Raw genomic sequence first — 17689 nt, 5'->3', positions numbered from 1 at the left:
AAATAGACGACAATCAATAAAAATGGAGATTGACTAAAGTTGGTATAAGACCATCGTACTAAGACAATTCCCAAGGGTCGAAGAAGTATTATTATACTTCTAAGAACTACCTGGGCAAGAATGCCATGACCATGACGCAATGGAGAAGGAATTAGCATAATGTAGCACCTCGAATTTGCCCTCCCCATTCATGCATTCATTTTATTTTTTTAGGTCATTTATCATTCCATATTGTAGTGCACCATGGCAGTCAAAATTGGCATCAAGAGAATCCATTATACAAAAGAGCAAGTCTTTCCTTGAGATGAAGGCCACATGATTATTCTAAAGAGCTTATATGAGCTAGGGTTCATTTTGAAGCAGTTTTACCAAGTGGTAGAGGCCCAAGTTCATCAAGGCATTTCCAGGTCATCTAAGGACCATACAAGTCAACTGTGCAGTCAACTGAGGCTTTGAGATGGGGAGGTGAGTGGAAGCATCTCAATCATGTTCAAAAGAGGCCTATTCATCATGACAAACATCTATCTTGAAGATTTTGAAGTCAAATCAAAAGTTTCCAAAAATGGAAAGTGACTTGTAATTCAAAGTTTCCAAAAATGGCAAGTTTTCGGACCACATTCAACTTGACTTTCCAACATCAAAGAAGCTTCAAATGGATTTTTGGTGAACATGAAAGCTGAAGATCTTTCTCTCACCTTTTCAAAAAGTCCTATATCATGATCATCTGATGAATGGTTGAGAAGTTATGACCAAATGATCACAAAGTGGGCATGGAAGTTCAACATGGCATAACTTTTGATTCAAAACTCCAAATTGGACCACTCTTTTTGCAAAATGCTCCTTGTGACCAATACTTTCCAAATGGATCATTGTCTTGCATGAAAGAAGCTCACATGATCAAGTATCCATACATGTGCATTTTGGAGGGAAAATGGATAATTCAAAATTGGTGGATCATGCAAGCCAAATACCATTTTGTTGCGGTGGAAATATGATATCAAACTATTAATTAGCTTGAATCACAATTCTTAATTCACAACCGCTCTTTGATTTATCCGAAGGAAAAGGTCAAAAGAGGAAAAACCCAATCTTGCATCGTAAGCACAATGCGGGGAGATACCTAGGTAAGGGGTTAGTTAAGCTTAGGGAAGGTACTAGCACCCTAAACTTCTGTAGTACTCTACAGGAACCTTTTGTTTATTGTATGTCTTTTTATTTTTATTATCTGTTTGGAATATGTACTGAGCTAAAGGATAGAGTGACCTAAAAGAGACCTAAGGGTTAGTCCTAAGTTTACTCGGCAAGACGTCGCATCTTGTGCCTACATATCCTGACGGGGATGGAATCAGAGTAATTGTAGTTCCCCTCGTAAGGGAGGTTAGAAACGTCTTGACTGTGGTCAAGGTTTCAATGGGGAATAAACGTATCTTAAGGACACGCTTACGGGGAGTGCGGAGACTCCAACCTCTACGTTGAATTTGTTAATTAAAATTAGGGTTGAAATTATTAGGGATTCCACGGCGGGAAACCCTACAACAGAGTACGGCGACTCTTTGACCTAAAGTTAGGGTAAAGGGCATTTGGGTCTGCGGCGGGACGCCTAAGCTGATTAGGGTTTTGAAACATTCAAAGGGTAAGGCTATTGACTCGACGGTCAAACGGCTAGACCTAATTCCTTCGGAAGGGAAATAACGGTAAAACATGCAAACATGGCAAAATATTATATGGCAGAAATAAAGTGCTGAAAGTAAAGAAAGTTGTCGCGACGATCATTCGCGTAAATTACAAATCCCAAAAAAAATGCAAAAATAAAATAAACCGCGACCATGGCCTCGCGTAAATTACATCCATGGAACAAAATAAACTGAATAAATATTAATCGGAATTTAAGCATGATTTGAGGAGAAACACAAAGAACATTAGTGAAAAGTTAGACAGAAATCAACGGCAAAAATGAAACTGCTAAATAGAAGGAGAAAAATACAATTTTTGTAATGGGTTTATTATTATTTTAAGGAAAAACCCATGTCATATTTTTAATTATTTTACAAAAAAAGAAGATCTATTTTAATTTTAATTTTTGCATTTTAACGATAAGAAAGAAAATTAAGTTTTATTTTAAAAAAAAAGTAATTCTTAATTTAAAACAAAGATTTCTAACAAGTGGACCTTTTATCCTCACCATTAATCTAACTTTAACCAACGACTCATATTGCTAATGAAACAATTTTTTTTTAAAAGCTAGTAAATTAATAAGACTAACTACAGGTTATTGTTAAAACATATTAATGGTATAAGGATATTTTTTACTATAAATTACTAAAACAAATTAGTTACAATAAACCTATATAAAAATCTACGATCTATTTGAGGAATCCCAGTTATTAAACCCCTACTAATTTTCCAATATTAATATTTTAAAAAAATAGCGTTTATTATAATAACAATGAGCAAAACAAAAGAAAAGTGGAAGATAGTGAAGGACAGTAAAGCAGAAACAGATTAAAAGGCTAGGTTGTCTTGGTTAGGGTTTGACAATCCTTTTTCCTCTTCTTCGCTTCCTGCATGTGTGCCTCGCCGCCATGGATGCTTTTCCGAAAGCTTCTTTCCCCTTCCTTTCCATTGATGCATGCTCCTATTTCTTCTTCAATTCATTATACCTAAACACGAAACATACAGAAATCATCCGAAAATTAGTAATGACCGAAAATCTATACCTGTTGATGGTGAAGAACGGCCGGTGATAAGAACTTTCTGAGGCCTCTGGGTGCGGCTTCGACGGTGACGGTTCGATGGCTTTCCTTTGCTGGGTTCGGATCGTTATTCTCAAGGTTTGCTTCTTTTTCTTTCTCCGTTTGTGATCCGAGGTGATGATGAAGGAGCGGAGGCTCCTTTGAACCTCTGTTGTTATTGAGCCGCTGCGGCGAGTTCTTCTCTTCGATCCCTTTTTTTTGAAGAACCATATGAAACTCTTATACTTCCGTTTGATGGGCCTGGACGATTTTTGCGACGCCGTTGCGAACTTAACGCCTCTTTTTCAGGAGATATTGGTGCTGAGTTTGACAGGATCTTGTGTGGTTTTCTAAAGTTTTTTTAGATTTGCTTGCTTTTTTTCGGAAAAATACTATTGCTTGGATTGTTGAACGGATCCAGTGGATTTGAAAACTTGTTAATTAAACCGGTTCGATGGACTGGCTTTCTGAACTGTTTTTCTGAACTGGTTTCTGAATTGGTTTTGTTTGAACTATTTCAGCTTGTTGGACTTTTTGTTGGAATTGTGTTTTTTCATAGGACGATTGGAGTTAAGGTCCCATTTGGGGCAAACCGTCCTCCTGAGAAAAATCACTTCTCAAACCGGCTTTTCAAATAAGCTCTTTTCTGTATAATCTCTTTTTGGCCAAGCAATCTCAAAATGCAATTTTCCTCTCAAACCGGCTTTTCAAATAAGCTCTTTTCTGTATAATCTCTTTTTGGCCAAGCAATCTCAAAATGCAGTTTTCCTCTTCATCTTTCGGTGCCTTTCGATAAGAACAAACATATGCCCTGTTCTGGCCGAGGTCGCGAACCGGACATCCGATGATGATATCTCTGAGGGTGTCAAATTAACCGATTCAATTTCCTTGTTTTGCTCATTTTGCAGTTTTGAAGATATGTCGGAAAAGTCGGAGAATCGAAGCGAATAGACATCAGACAGTATAGTAACTTAAGAATTTTATGATTCCTTTTGTAGAAAATGTACTTTATTATTTTTGTAATTTTATGTATTATTATTTTTGTGTAAAGAATTAATAAAAATTCCTTATTTTTGTGCAAAATTATTATTATGATTATGCAAAACAAAATGAAAACCACTACATATGCTGTTTGTTTAAAATTGGAAATAGAATTAAAATAAAACTATGAAATAAAGTTATATTTTTTTTTTAAAATGAAGTTATCTAAAATGAAATGAAAACTTAAAACGGGATTAGTTATTTTAAAATGAAATAAAACTTAAAATGAGATGATCTATTTTTTAAAAATGAAATGAAATATAAAATAGAATTAAATAAAATTAATTTAAAATAAAATGACGGTACAATGCAATATGGTTATCCGACTAACTTCGCTTCCGACACCATTTCCGATTAAAATCTCCCAACCAGATCAAACAAACCAAAGTTCCTGATTACAGCTCAAAATTCAAACTTGACGGCCGGCTGTAAACAAATGACCGTTTTGCCCTTCATAAGCTAAAGAGCGCACCACGCAATATTTCCTGCAAAAATCAACCAACTACAAGAACTTGTTAGTAATTAGTTAAATGCAAAAATGCAACAGGACGCGAGATGGTTCGACTAATCTTAGGGCAAAATTTGGGGTATTACAGTTGCCCCTATTTAAATAACTTCGTCGAATGATTTGAGCGACGTAGGCTCGAGAAATCATGGTGCAAGGGATTTAAATATAGATAACCGAAAATTTTGCCCTTAGATGCAGTGATATGCAATGCTATGGACAAAACAACAGACTATAATGCTGACAACGCCATGAATTTAGTATGATGCGTATGATGGCATGATAATTGCAATGATGCAGACGACACTACGACATAAGTAACAGACGCGACAAATAAACCACCCTAGGGAATACAACACGCGGGGATGACAACACGACACTGGGGAATTCTAAAACGATGGTCAACTGGTGCGAGCGCGACCAATTGTCACTTTAGAGATAAACAGTAAGAAAAGGGATCCTAAAATGGAGATGGCACCGGCGAGACGGCCTCCACTGGGCGGAATATCTAAAAGTCATTGTTCAACAGGTTCAGGCGTGACTGGCTGATACTTCTAGGATAAAGAAATAAAACTGGATCCGTACGACTGTAGGATCGAATACCAGACTGCCGGAGCATTGAGCAAAGAATAACATCCGAGCTTCTGGAAACTTTCCCTCGTGACAGGATCAAACGGAATTTTGGGAATCCGTAACAAGATACATAGGGTAAAACCGGTTGGATGCTAAAATAAATGGACTTTAAATAGGAAATGCCCTGATAAGCTTCTCGAGAGAGAACTGTCACATATCGTTGGAAGGGACTTAGATGCCAAAACTGGACAAGTTCTCAAATAAAGAGCTTGTTGCTTATCTGAGGATGATAGGCTGGAAATTAAAATTAAACCTCTTCACATCTCAGGTTTGTGCTCCCTGTTCACGATTCGGTTTCTTCTTTTACTAAAGGATAAAACGAACTTCTTCATAATTCAAGATCTGGTGCCCTGAATATGATTCAGCTCCTTCTTTTACTAAAGGATAAAACGAACTTCTTCATAATTCAAGATCCGGTGCCCTGAATATGATTCAGCTCATTCTTTTACTAAAGGATAAAATGGTCCACGGCGGGAGGCCCAAGAATGAGTATGACGACTCAATGTTTTGAAGTTTAGGAAAAGATATGTCCACAGCGGGACACCCGAGCATGAGTGCGGCGACTCAACTTCTCAAGGTTTGATGTAGGTGATACGCTCCTCGGCTGGGAACTGCCGCTTGTCTGCAAAGGATTGTAAATGATTTCCTTGAAAGATAGTGCAAAATAAATGCACGTCCAGGTAGGTTCAGTGACCGACGGGACCGAAGTTCAATCTAGAACTGGGCTAGAAAGAACTGCCCAACAAGACTCCATTGGGGAAATAACCTCAAATGGGGATTATCTTATCCTAACGCGGAAAGATAGTTGAAATAACCATCGTCCACGAGGGTTGAACTCTGTGGGGATTAGCTGGAAATAAATAGTATTTTATGCTTAGGCTGACGATCTACTTGGAGAGAGCGGACTAACTGGGTTACTCGACGGTAACGACAAAGGATGACGATGAATAGCAAACATGCTAATGCGCATGCCAAAGTGTATCCTACTGTGTATGTAAATGTGTATGAAAACGTCATGCAATGAGTATGCAATGCTTAGGCTCATGCGTATGCTGACAAAACCGACGAGCGGAGGACCTGAGATGAAATAAGCATTTCGACGGGAATATCCGGGGACCTCTGCAACAGTACCCCTCTCAGGGGATAAGAAGAGCTGATGGGAGAACCGAATCTGGCTTCAAAGTATAACTTCCCTGGGGAGAGAATATCGTGACTTCCACATGGGGATATGATACGACTTTACTGGAGAGTATGATATAACGATTTCCACTGGGGATCTTTGACCTATGCATGAGCATACGATGTCAGGACTACCCGTGGGGGGATAGCTGTCATGAACCATAGTCAGCCAAAGAACTCTTAGGATCAGAGACTTCCGGGGATAAAATAAATATCCGCTTCGTGGGGACGATGTGGAATTAGGCAACTTCATGGAGACAACGTAGCAACTTCCTGGGAATAGTACCTCGGCTTCTGGGGAGAATTCAACAGACATTCCTGGGGGAAGTATTCCTGGGAAGTATTTCCTGAGGCAAGTAAGGCAATTCCGCTGAGGAACAGATGATCCCATTGAGGATGGGTCTCCCAGAATAGATATCACTTGGAGGATATCGGGGATATCTCTGCAGTCTTGAGAGTCACTGGGGATTATCGGATGGATCCCAAAAGTGTTGTCAACTTAAAATCTCGTTGGGGACTGTCTCTGGGAAGATGCTGGTAATGATCAAATGCTTATGCAACACCGAGACTTACCAGGGAGCAAAGAGATCCTTCACAAATTTCCATGAGTCAAAGTAACTTTCGTTTCCAAATGTATTTCCGAGAAAATTATTTTGGTTTTGAAAACACTTTTCACGTTCAAATTTTATTAACAAAAGCAAATTGCATAACAAAATAAAACGGAGATAATGTGAACAAGGAAACTGAATAGCAAAAGGTACATTTTATTGAAGAATGGTAACTTGCTAAAGGCATAGCTCCATGGAAAATTACAATTTTAAATTGGCAATATGGGAAAGGTTACATTGAATCCAACGACCTACTATCCCATATGACTAAGACTACCCAAAACCTTGCTCATGAAGAGAGTGATTGGATTTGAAGTGGACTTCTGTAAATGTATCTGCGATGTTTGGTGTCATCCGATGCAGTGAAATGCCATGTCCCTAACTTTTGCCTGGACTGCCCTTTTGGGTTTTCAATCCACCGGGACACTCATTTTTGCCTAAGTCGCCCTTTCGGGTTTTCAACTTAGCGAGCCATAGTATTATTTTTTTTATTTTCTTTAGGCATAATATTTTCGGACTGCATCGGAGTTCACAGGATGTGCGAGCTCTTCTCCATCCATTGTTGTAAGAATTAGCGATCCTCCGGAGAAGACTGTCTTAACAACAAATGGACCGTCGTAATTGGGCATCCACTTCCCGCGCATGTCCTTGTGAACTGGCAAGATCTTCTTGAGTACAAGTTCTCCTTGTTGAAACTCACGGATTCGGACCTTCTTGTCGAAGCCTCTCTTCATCCGTTTCTAGTATAGCTAACCATGGCACATAGCCGTCAAACGCTTCTCGTCGATGAGGTTTAGCTGGTCGAATCTGTCTTGAACCCACTCGGCTTCATCTAGCTTGGCTTCCCTCAATACCCTTAAGGAAGGTAGCTCAACTTCAATGGGGAGGACGGCGTCTGTTCCATATACCAATGAGAAAGGGGTTGCCCCTGTTGAAGTTCGGACTGTAGTTCTGTATCCATGCAAAGCGAACGGTAACATCTCATGCCAATCCTTGTAAGTCTTGACCATCTTTTGTAGGATCTTCTTGATATTTTTATTCGCGGCTTCAACAGCTCCATTCATCTTAGGACGGTAAGGAGATGAATTGTGGTGCGCAATCTTGAAGTTGTCACACAACTTTTTCATAGTCTTGTTATTTAGATTGGTACCATTGTCAGTTATGATTCGGCTCGGAATTCCATAGCGGCAGATAATCTCCCTCTTGATGAAGCGAGCAATAACCTGCTTGGTCACGTTGGCATAGGAAGCGGCTTCTACCCACTTGGTGAAGTAATCAATAACAACTAAAATGAATCGGTGACCGTTAGAAGCTTTCGGCTCAATCGCCCCAATCATGTCAATGCCCCACATTGAGAAAGGCCACAGCGAAGTCAAAACGTTCAACGGTGCCGAAGGTACATGCATTTTGTCGGCATAAACCTGACATTTGTGACACTTCCTGGCGTATTGGATGCAATCTGATTCCATAGTTAACCAGTAATATCCAGCCCTCAAGATTTTCTTGGACATGGCATAACCGTTGGCATGAGTTCCGAACGTCCCATCATGAATCTCCTGGAGTAACATATCGGCTTCACGTTTATTAACACATCTAAGTAGAACCATGTCGTCGTTTCGTTTGTATAACACGTCATTGCTGATGAAGAACTTGGATGCCAATCTTCTCAAAGTCCTTTTGTCCATATGAGAAGCATCCGGTGGATACTCTTGCGTGAGCAAATAATTCTTGATGTCATGAAACCAAGGCTTTTCATCAGTTTCATCTTCTTCAATCACCAGACAGTAGGCGGGTTCAATTCTACGTTCGATTCGAATGAGTGGCGCTGCATTGACAAATTTGACCTTTCACATGGATGCTAACATGGCTAAGGCGTCAGCAATATGATTCTCAGACCTCGGAACATGCTCGAACTTGATCTCATCGAAGTATTTAATCAACTCCACAATATAGGCTTTGTAAGGGACTAGCTTCTCATTCTTGGTTTCCCATTCACCTTTCACTTGATAGATAACCAAAGCTGAATCTCCGCTTACTTCAAGAAGTTTGATTCGGAGGTCAATAGCTGCTTCAAGGCCAAGGATGCATGCTTCATATTCGGCGATATTGTTCGTGCATTCAAAGTCTAACCTTGCTGTAAATGGGGTATAACCACCTTTTGGATTCATCAAAACGGCGCCTATGCCGTGCCCACTGTAATTTGAGGAACCATCAAACATCATCTTCCACCAGAGACCCGGTTCGGGACCCCCCTCGGGCTCTGGCTTCTCGAAATCTTTTACCCACATAATGTCTTCGTCCGGGAAGTCAAACTTGAGAGGCTCGTAATCTTCGACCGGTTGGTCCGCAAGATAATCTGATAAGATGCTTCCTTTGATAGCTTTCTGAGGTACGTACTGGATGTCATATTCTGATAACAACATGTGCCAATGAGCAAGTCTCCCTGTCTGAGCAGGCTTTTCGAAAATGTACTTTATTGGATCCATCTTCGAAATCAACAAGGTAGTATGACACATCATGTATTGCCTGAGACGCCTAGCAGCCCATGCTAGCGCACAACAAGTTTTCTCCAAGAGTGGGTATCTGTTTTCACAATCGGTGAACTTCTTGCTCAAGTAGTATATAGCATGTTCTTTTCTTCCAGTCTCATCGTGTTGCCCCAGCACGCAACCCATAGACTTCTCGAGAACCGTCAGGTACATGAACAAAGGTCTTCCAGGAACAGGAGAGATTAAGATAGGAGGCTTTTGCAAGTAATCCTTGATCTTTTCAAACGCCCGCTGACAGTCAGGATTCCAATCAATAGTCTGGCCTTTGCAAAGCAACTTGAATATCGGCTCACAAGTAGCAGTCAGGTTAGATATAAACCAGGAGATGTAGTTCAAACGTCCAAGAAAACCTCTGACTTGGGTTTCGGTCTGCGGAGCCGGCATGTCTCGAATGGCTCGGACTTTATCAGGGTCTACCTCGATTCCTCGTTGGCTGACGATGAAACCAAGTAGCTTTCCAGATCTGACACCAAAAATACACTTAGCGGGATTTAGTTTCAACTGATATTTCCGGAGTCGTTCAAACAATTTTAACAGATGAACCAAATGTTCCTCTTCGTTATGAGATTTGGCAATCATATCATCCACATACGCTTCGATTTCTGTGTGTATCATGTCATGAAAGAGAGCCGTCATAGCACGTTGATAGGTTGCCCCTGCGTTCTTCAAACCGAAAGGCATAACTTTATAACAGAAGGTTCCCCAAGGAGTGATGAATGTAGTCTTTTCTCTGTCGGCGGGATCCATCTTGATCTGGTTATAACCGGAAAAACCATCCATGAATGAGAAAACTGCAAAACTAGCTGTATTATCGACAAGGGTATCAATATGAGGCAATGGGAAATCGTCTTTTGGACTAGCTTTGTTCAGATCCCTGTAGTCTACGCATATTCTGACCTTACCGTCCTTTTTGGGCACTGGAACAATGTTGGCAACCCAATCAGGATACTTCGCAACTGCAAGGAAACCCGCATCCAACTGTTTCTTAACCTCATCTCGAATCTTCAAAGCCATGTCAGGTCTCGTTCTTCGAAGTTTCTGTTTGACAGGAGGACATTTTGGCTTAAGCGGTAGCTTGTGAACTACAATATCTGTGTCTAAACCTGGCATATCTTGATACGACCATGCAAACACGTCAACATAGTCCTTCAACAACTTGACCAATCTCTGCTTGACCTCGACCCCAGGTATTGCGCCAATTTTGACCTCTTTCTTGTCTTCATCTGTGCCGAGATTAATCAAATCTACCTGCTCCCTGTGCGGTTGAAGCTTTGTGTACTCGTACTCAACCAATCTCGTCAGTTCCGCGGGTACTTCAAAATCCTCTTCACCCCCATCTTCAGCTTGAAAAATGGGTGAATCCCAATCAGGAGAGACGATAGAGTCATTGGATTCAACAAGGGTTGTAATGTCACTGCATGTTGAAAGGCTTGTTTTATTGAATGTTCAAATGAAGATGTAAGAGAGTGGAAATGCTTTAATTTATAGCTTTTGAAAAGATTGCCAATTTCATTTTAAAAGGTGAAAACGAGAAAAAAAATTCTAATAGAACAAAGTGGAAGCAGAACAAAATGCATTGATTAATAATTGTTTTAAAAATGAAAGGTGGCCCTACAAAGCAATCCAATAGCCTTGGGCAGAGCTATGGATGTGAAAACACAAATGGAACTGTTAATTTACTTCGAAACGGGAAAAATAATAGGAATCTCTATAGCCCCCCAGTTGCTCAAAGCTGCATCGCTCTTGAATACCAGGTTACTCAGATCTTCGTCTTCATCATAGTCACTGATGGCATTGACTTGGGAACCTCTGCTGACAAAAACTTCTTGAAAAAACTTCGGACGCCCTTCGACATTTGTAGAAGCTTTATCATGAGTTGGTCTGTAACCCAACCCGTGGCGATCAGTTTTGGTCTTGACGTTGATTATCTCTCCCCAACCTTCAGGAATGCCCCTGTCAATTGTTGATCTGGTACTCTTTAAGGATGCAAAAGATGGATTACTCTGGCCTTCCACAGTCTCTTCGACCTCCACTAACACAGCATTGGCGATCTCAAGTGCTTGGAAAGAAGTTTCCAACGCGTCTTCATCGGCCTCAATATAACGGAACGAAGATAAATTACTGACCATTAAATCCTCCTCGCCGTGAATAATCACCAGCTTATCATCAACTACAAACTTCATCTTTTGGTGCAAGGTAGAAGTCACGGCCCCAACAGCATGGATCCAAGGTCTTCCAAGTAGACAGCTGTAATTGGGATTGATATCCATGACTTGGAAAGTGATATTGAAAACATGCGGACCAATCAGAATTGGAAGTTCCACTTCTCCAATCACAGCTCTACGAGAACCATCAAACGCCTTGACAATCAAAGAAGTAGGCTTCACCATAGCCTCTTTATAGGCCAACTTGCTAAGAACTCTCTTGAGTAGGACGTTCAAAGATGAACCGGTATCCACAAGCACCCTGGCTAAATTATCCTCTTAACACTTCGCTGATATGTGCAAAGCACGGTTGTGATTCGGGCCCTCTTTCGGTAGCTCTTCATTGTTGAAGCTAAGAGTATTACATGCGGTAATATTGGCGATCACACTATCAAACTGACCGGTAGTAATATCTTGAGCGACATGAGCTTGCGTCAATACTTTCTGCAAAGCAGCCCTATGAGCGGGTGAATTCAATAACAGAGACAGGATAGAGATCTTCGAAGGGGTCTGATGAAGCTGATCAACGACTTTGTAATCACTCTTCCTGATGATCCTTAAGAATTCAGCATCTTCATCATTAGTAACAACCTCTTTATTTTTATCTCTGGCAGGCACAGCAGTGTTAGTAGTTGTCTCTCTAGGTGGAGCCTCATCAAAACGGGGAGTGTACATGCGACCACTGCGAGTCATCCTGCTTGCCCCAGCTATGTTAGTCACACTTTCACCATCAACCTTCACTTCTTCTCTTGGAATGACCTTCCCAGATTCTTTGTCAATCGCAGTTACATCATACTTCCAAGGTACTGCTTTGGGATCACTGAATAGAAATGGACTCGGTTTTTGGATAATCAACGGTTTAGGCTGGTCCACTGTTGGAGTAACGGGAGTCGGTATACTGAACACTGGCATGACAGAATTTGGTGCTGGCAGATTAAACATTGGTATCCTACCCCTTGATTCTGGCAAGTTGAAGGTAGGCTCAATTGCGGCTACTTCTTTCGCCTGGTTAACTACTTGCAAAAAACCATCATCAATCAATCTCTGAACGTCTTTCCGAACCATAACGCAACCCTTATCACATCCCTTACAGCTCGTACAACCGATATGGGAAACAGATACTAGGCCTGCTTTAAACAGCTTTGAATGGAATGCCTTGAGCGGAGTCTTAATCTGAGCTACATCAAGGATAGAATTCTCTTCAGACGAAGCATCAATGGCATTAACAGCCCCATGGTCAGGCAAAGGGTTACTTTTGACATTGGGCGGCGGATCGTTGAATGACAGAATCTTCTTTTCCATCAGATCCCTCACAAGGTTTTTCAAAGCATAACAGTTCTCCAAGTCGTGACCTGGCGCACCCTCATGAAATAAACAATGAGCGGCGGCGTTGTAGTTGGCTGGCAAAGGATTTGGAGGCGGTCCCAAAGCTCGAGTAGTGACCAAACCGCGTTGCACTAAGTAAGGATACAACTCGGTGAACGTCATCGGAATCGGTGGACAAGTCTTGTATAGTCTCCTTGGAGCATTCTGGCGAGGTGTCTGGTTCCTCGGTTGTTGACTCGCCTGAGCGTTGGATGCTTGTTGATAATTCGGAGGAGGATAAACCGGAGGCAGATAACCAGGAACCTGTTGCATGGGCTGATAAACGGGCGCTTGTGGAGCTTGTGTAACACCTCAAAATTTGCCCTCCTCTCTTGGGACTAGCATAACATATTGCATATCATTTTTTAGGTCATTAAGCATTGCATATTGCATATCATGTGGTTACATTGTGCAAATCATCCTCCCAAGTCTTGATCAGAAGATGAGGAAGTCAAAGTGCAAGCTAGGGTTTTATTGGACTGGTCATTAATCATCTGAGGATGTGGAGGTCCAAATTAGGATTTCATGATTCTCAAAGGAGATTGGTCTTCATCTTGTTTGCAATGATTCATCATCATCATCATGGTTTGATATCATCAAGTGTTGAAGCAGATTCCTTGAGATTAGGGTTTTGACCACTCGTCAACCCTAATCAGTTGCATGTGGCCAATCAGGGCATGATCAGGAGATGGGGTTTATGATGGCTATGGGGTTCATTCTATGATTTTATTGTGCTTATTGAGGCTAGGGTTTCACCCTTGATCCATTTCATCTGGAGATTGGGGCTTAACTTGATCTATGCATTGCCAAATTCATCTATCAGTTGAAAAAGTCAACTGTGGTCAATTGTGCATGATTTAATGGATTTGGAGGTGGGATGAGTTGGATACACTTCATTCATGTTGAAACAAGTGTTGTATGACATCTCAAAGCTTAAGAATGGAGAAAATCAAGTCAGAACAAAAACTGCCAAAAATAGAAAGTGACTTGTAATAGAAGTTTCCAAAAATGGAAAGTTTTTCACCTCAAGACCACGTGTCCAAGGAAGCTTCAAATGAAAATTTGTTCAACATGAAAGTTGTAGATCTTGTTCTCACCTTTCCAAAATGTCCAAGAACTTGAAAATCCCATGTATGGTTGGAAAATTATGGCTCAGTGAATTTCAGAAATGACCCATAATCAGGAGGCCATAATTTCCACATGGAGCATCCAAATTGGGAGTTCTTTATATGCACAAACTCCATTTGACATGTACTTTCATGGTGCATAATTGGATTTTCCCAAAAATAGTCAATGCAAAAAGTCAAATTTCAACTGGACAGTTAAATGGACCAGGGGCAAAATTGTCCAACTTGTGAAATAATTGGAATTTTTAAGTGGGGATTTTTGCAACACTTCACAAATGGTATTTGAAAGTTGTTGGAATCATCATAACATGTTAAAGCTTCATGGTTTGGAAAATAGCTTTTGGAATGAACTTGCAAAAATGGACAAAGTGCCATCACATAGTGAATTTCCAAAATACTCATCCAATGAAGGTGAAACAAGTTGCAACAGCTCACACATGTCATTTTGAGAGTGTGTGAGCTGTCCATGAGGTGGCAATGAGCTGGCATGTGGAAATACAATTTTGCCCTTGCTTGAAATTAACACATTCCACTAACACATTCCAATTGATTAATTAGTGTGGTTAAGTGGTGATTAAGCAAGCATATATATTCTTAATCATCATCAAATCATAACAGAATTCACATTTCACCAAATCAGATCCAAAAACTCATCACATTCTCTCAAATTCTCAAGAACACATAGAACTTCAATTGACAAGAACTTCTTCAATTCTTGCTCAAATGCGAAAATTCTTGTTGTGTTGATCTTGATTCATCATCATCTCCATCTGTTTTTGAAGATTGGAAGGAAAGGAGCTTTGAATCGTGACTGCACATACAAGCATCATTCATGGCAAATCGCGATTTGGAGCATTAGGAGCTGATTTGTTCGAACCTGAGCGCATCAATCACTTTCCTTATCACACTACTACATCTGTTTGTGGAAAACACGCACGAAGAACACCAATTTCATCGCTGCATTCCAGGTATTTGATTTTTTCGAATGTCATGGTTCTTTGATTGCTTATATGCGTTTGGTAGAACTCTTCATGTAGAGCATCGTGATGCTTTTAGTTTAGGAAATGATGAACTATAGCTCATGTAATCTGGATTCAAAGTTTCGTTGCAAAACCCTAACTCGATCGATCCGTAAGATTTAGGAATAGTTAGGTTAAATTAGGATCATATTTGGACTCCTTGTTCTTAGACGGTTCCATTGACTATGCGCTTGTGGTTTTTTGTGAGGTTTCGATGTTCATCATGTTCATGCTGTTCCTGGAAAAATTCTGAGTGAAAACAATGAACAAGGCTTGTTTGATCTGGATTTTGGTTTGAAAATTTGAATAGGAGGTTTACCGCTCCCGCGTTTGCCTAATTACGACTATGCCACTGTAAAATCTAATTAATTAATTTAATTCAAAAAAATTGTTAAAAAAATCACAATCATCTTAGAAAATTCACCAAAAATTAATAAAAAATCAGAAAAATATGTGGATCGTTTCCTTGACTTCCTAATTGACTGTAGAAGTTTATTGACTTATTTTTGGAAGTTGTGCTTGGAGGAAATCTAGTTTGACTTAGGGTTGTTTAACATGTATGTATTTTTGATACCTTTTGCCATTTCCATTGTAAAATCCTCATGCCTTAAAAGAAATTCTTGAAATTTTTTGTGGTAATTGTAGACTGGTTGATGTTTATTTACATGTAAATTTCATGGATTTTGGATTCCTGGTGTTTGAGTTATGAATTTTGGAACCTAGGTGTGACAATTTGTGTCACACCTCATTATGTCAACTTGCTGGATTTATTTGAATGACCTAGGCTTGTTGAATTGATATGAAATTTTGCATGGATGTTCATTAACATGTTAAGAAGCTATGTGAATTTTTGTGGAATTTTATGTGGCATTTTCAATTTGATTGCTATTTTTCATCTCTGTTGGTCAAATATGCAAGTCCATGTGGTACATGTTTGTAATTTGGATGTGAAATGCTCATATGGTATTGAATGAATATGAAATTTGGTGTGCTGGTTATAGACGCATGATAGAACATGATACTTTTGGTCCCATTCATTTCTTTATTGTTTTCATTGAATTATGAATTTTTGAAGTGAATGCATGTGTTGATGTTGTGGTTTGGCTCATATAATTGTGTCTGTTTTTGTTGATTTTCATTGACATGGTTTCCTTTGTCCAATTAAGCTAAAATTTGACATGCTAGACCTTGATTATGTCCTGTTTAGGTGTAAATTATTTGAGGATTTTTGGAATTGTTTTGATACGGAATTGAATGCAATAGTTCTGTTTGGATGTTTGGTGTTCCATTTGAACTAGTTTGATTTGTTTTGTGCATAAAAGGAACATGATGAATGATATGGACATGGGACTAATTGTGTTGGCTTTTGTTTGACATTAATTTGACTTTGGTTGGATATCCCTTGCTGTTTAGGAATTTTTCTTGCCTTTGGACCCTAGGCTTGGCCTAGTGGTCTAGTTTCTAACATTTGATTGAGTTTTCAGGATGAAAAGGTGCAATGCTTATGGAGAATGATCCAAGTCAATTCAATTGATGTTGTTTGATGTTTGTACACTAACATAACTTTGTTTTGTAGGTTGTGAAGTTTGGGCTTGAGCTCATAGCTTGCCTTTGTTGTGCATTAGTTTGTATAGTCTGACTGATTAATATTTGCTGTTTATTTTTGTCTGTCTGAGTACTAACTGTGTTTGACTGTTTCCAGGTACTTTTAGTTGCTCAGTTCCTTGTGAACTTTTGCTTTGCTTTGCTTAAGCAACTTGCATTGAGGTATAACTTCCTAACTTCATGTAGTCTGGAGACCCGGTCTGTTATTTGACCGGGCAAACTGTCTGAAGTCCTCCTTAAGAGGCAATGTTTGTGATTGTTTAATATTGTGCCTAAGCAGGTAAAGTCCTTAATCAAGGCAATTGGTGGAAGGTAGGGATATGCAATCTATCCCCCACTATTCAGTTGAGTCTTCTCCTTGCTCCCATTACATGGTTGTAGCATTGAGATCACAAGCCCAAGATCTTGTGCAGTGCACATTGTGTCAGAGTCTCTGAGTATAGAAGGGTTCCCCCATTCTGGACCCATGCTCATTTGTCAGAAGCTCTCCCTGGTCAGGGATAAGAGCTGTGAGGTCTGATCCTCACTTCACCTTTCATCTGCTTCACCTTAGCCTCGTAATGGCAAGGTTAAGAGCAAACACAACCCGTACAGATGACTTGCTGAGGCAGTCAAACCTATTGTGTGAGCCCACTTGTTTGGTTATAGTGCGTGCTATGTGGATATCTGTTTGAGATGCTTGTTCTCATTTGATGTATGCTTGAATTATTTTGTATGCTTGTATGCTTGCTTCTTTCCTGGATAGGCTTGCTTATGCAAGTAGGATAGAAAACTGAACTTAGGGTAACAATGCATGACAACACTAGGCTCGAGTCCAGCTCCCTAGTAGTGTGTCTTTCCCTGGTTTCTGGCTAGTGATTCATTCCCTTGAGGGGGAACTACATCGCCCTGATCCTTGTTCCAGACGAGGTATGTAGGCAGGTGGTCGTGCGAGACCACTCCGGGCAACCTTTTTCTTTTTTGTGGGTGTTTACTTGTTATCTGATTGTGTGTTGGGTTCGGATGCCGACTTAAGTCCAGTGATTGGCAGTCGGGCTCCACGTTTGCCCTTTTGCGTGTGTTTTGGTTCGGATGCTGACGTAATTCCATCAAGTGGTTGTCAGGCTCCATGTTTGCCATCTG

The 17689-nt window shown here is 40.2% G+C and overlaps 2 protein-coding genes across 2 annotated transcripts; both read right to left on the bottom strand.

The window, feature by feature from the left end:
- Positions 1 to 8545: 8545 nt before the first annotated feature.
- On the bottom strand, positions 8546 to 11637 carry LOC127104675 (uncharacterized). The gene is made up of 3 exons (XM_051041847.1): positions 10928 to 11637; positions 9919 to 10661; positions 8546 to 9849 (listed from the first exon to the last, which is right to left on the bottom strand). The coding sequence occupies exons 1-3, from the start codon at positions 11635 to 11637 to the stop codon at positions 8546 to 8548; spliced, it is 2757 nt and encodes a 918-aa protein (XP_050897804.1).
- A 93-nt stretch (positions 11638 to 11730) lies between these two features.
- On the bottom strand, positions 11731 to 13089 carry LOC127104674 (uncharacterized). Its single transcript, XM_051041846.1, has one exon. It carries the CDS (start codon positions 13087 to 13089, stop codon positions 11731 to 11733), a length of 1359 nt encoding a protein of 452 aa, XP_050897803.1.
- Positions 13090 to 17689: the final 4600 nt, after the last annotated feature.

This window comes from Lathyrus oleraceus, chromosome 7 (assembly GCF_024323335.1).
Source record: "Lathyrus oleraceus cultivar Zhongwan6 chromosome 7, CAAS_Psat_ZW6_1.0, whole genome shotgun sequence".
Lineage (NCBI taxonomy): Eukaryota > Viridiplantae > Streptophyta > Magnoliopsida > Fabales > Fabaceae > Lathyrus > Lathyrus oleraceus.
The sequence above is the reverse complement of the archived record's forward strand: the minus strand, read 5'-3'. Positions and strand labels throughout refer to the sequence as shown.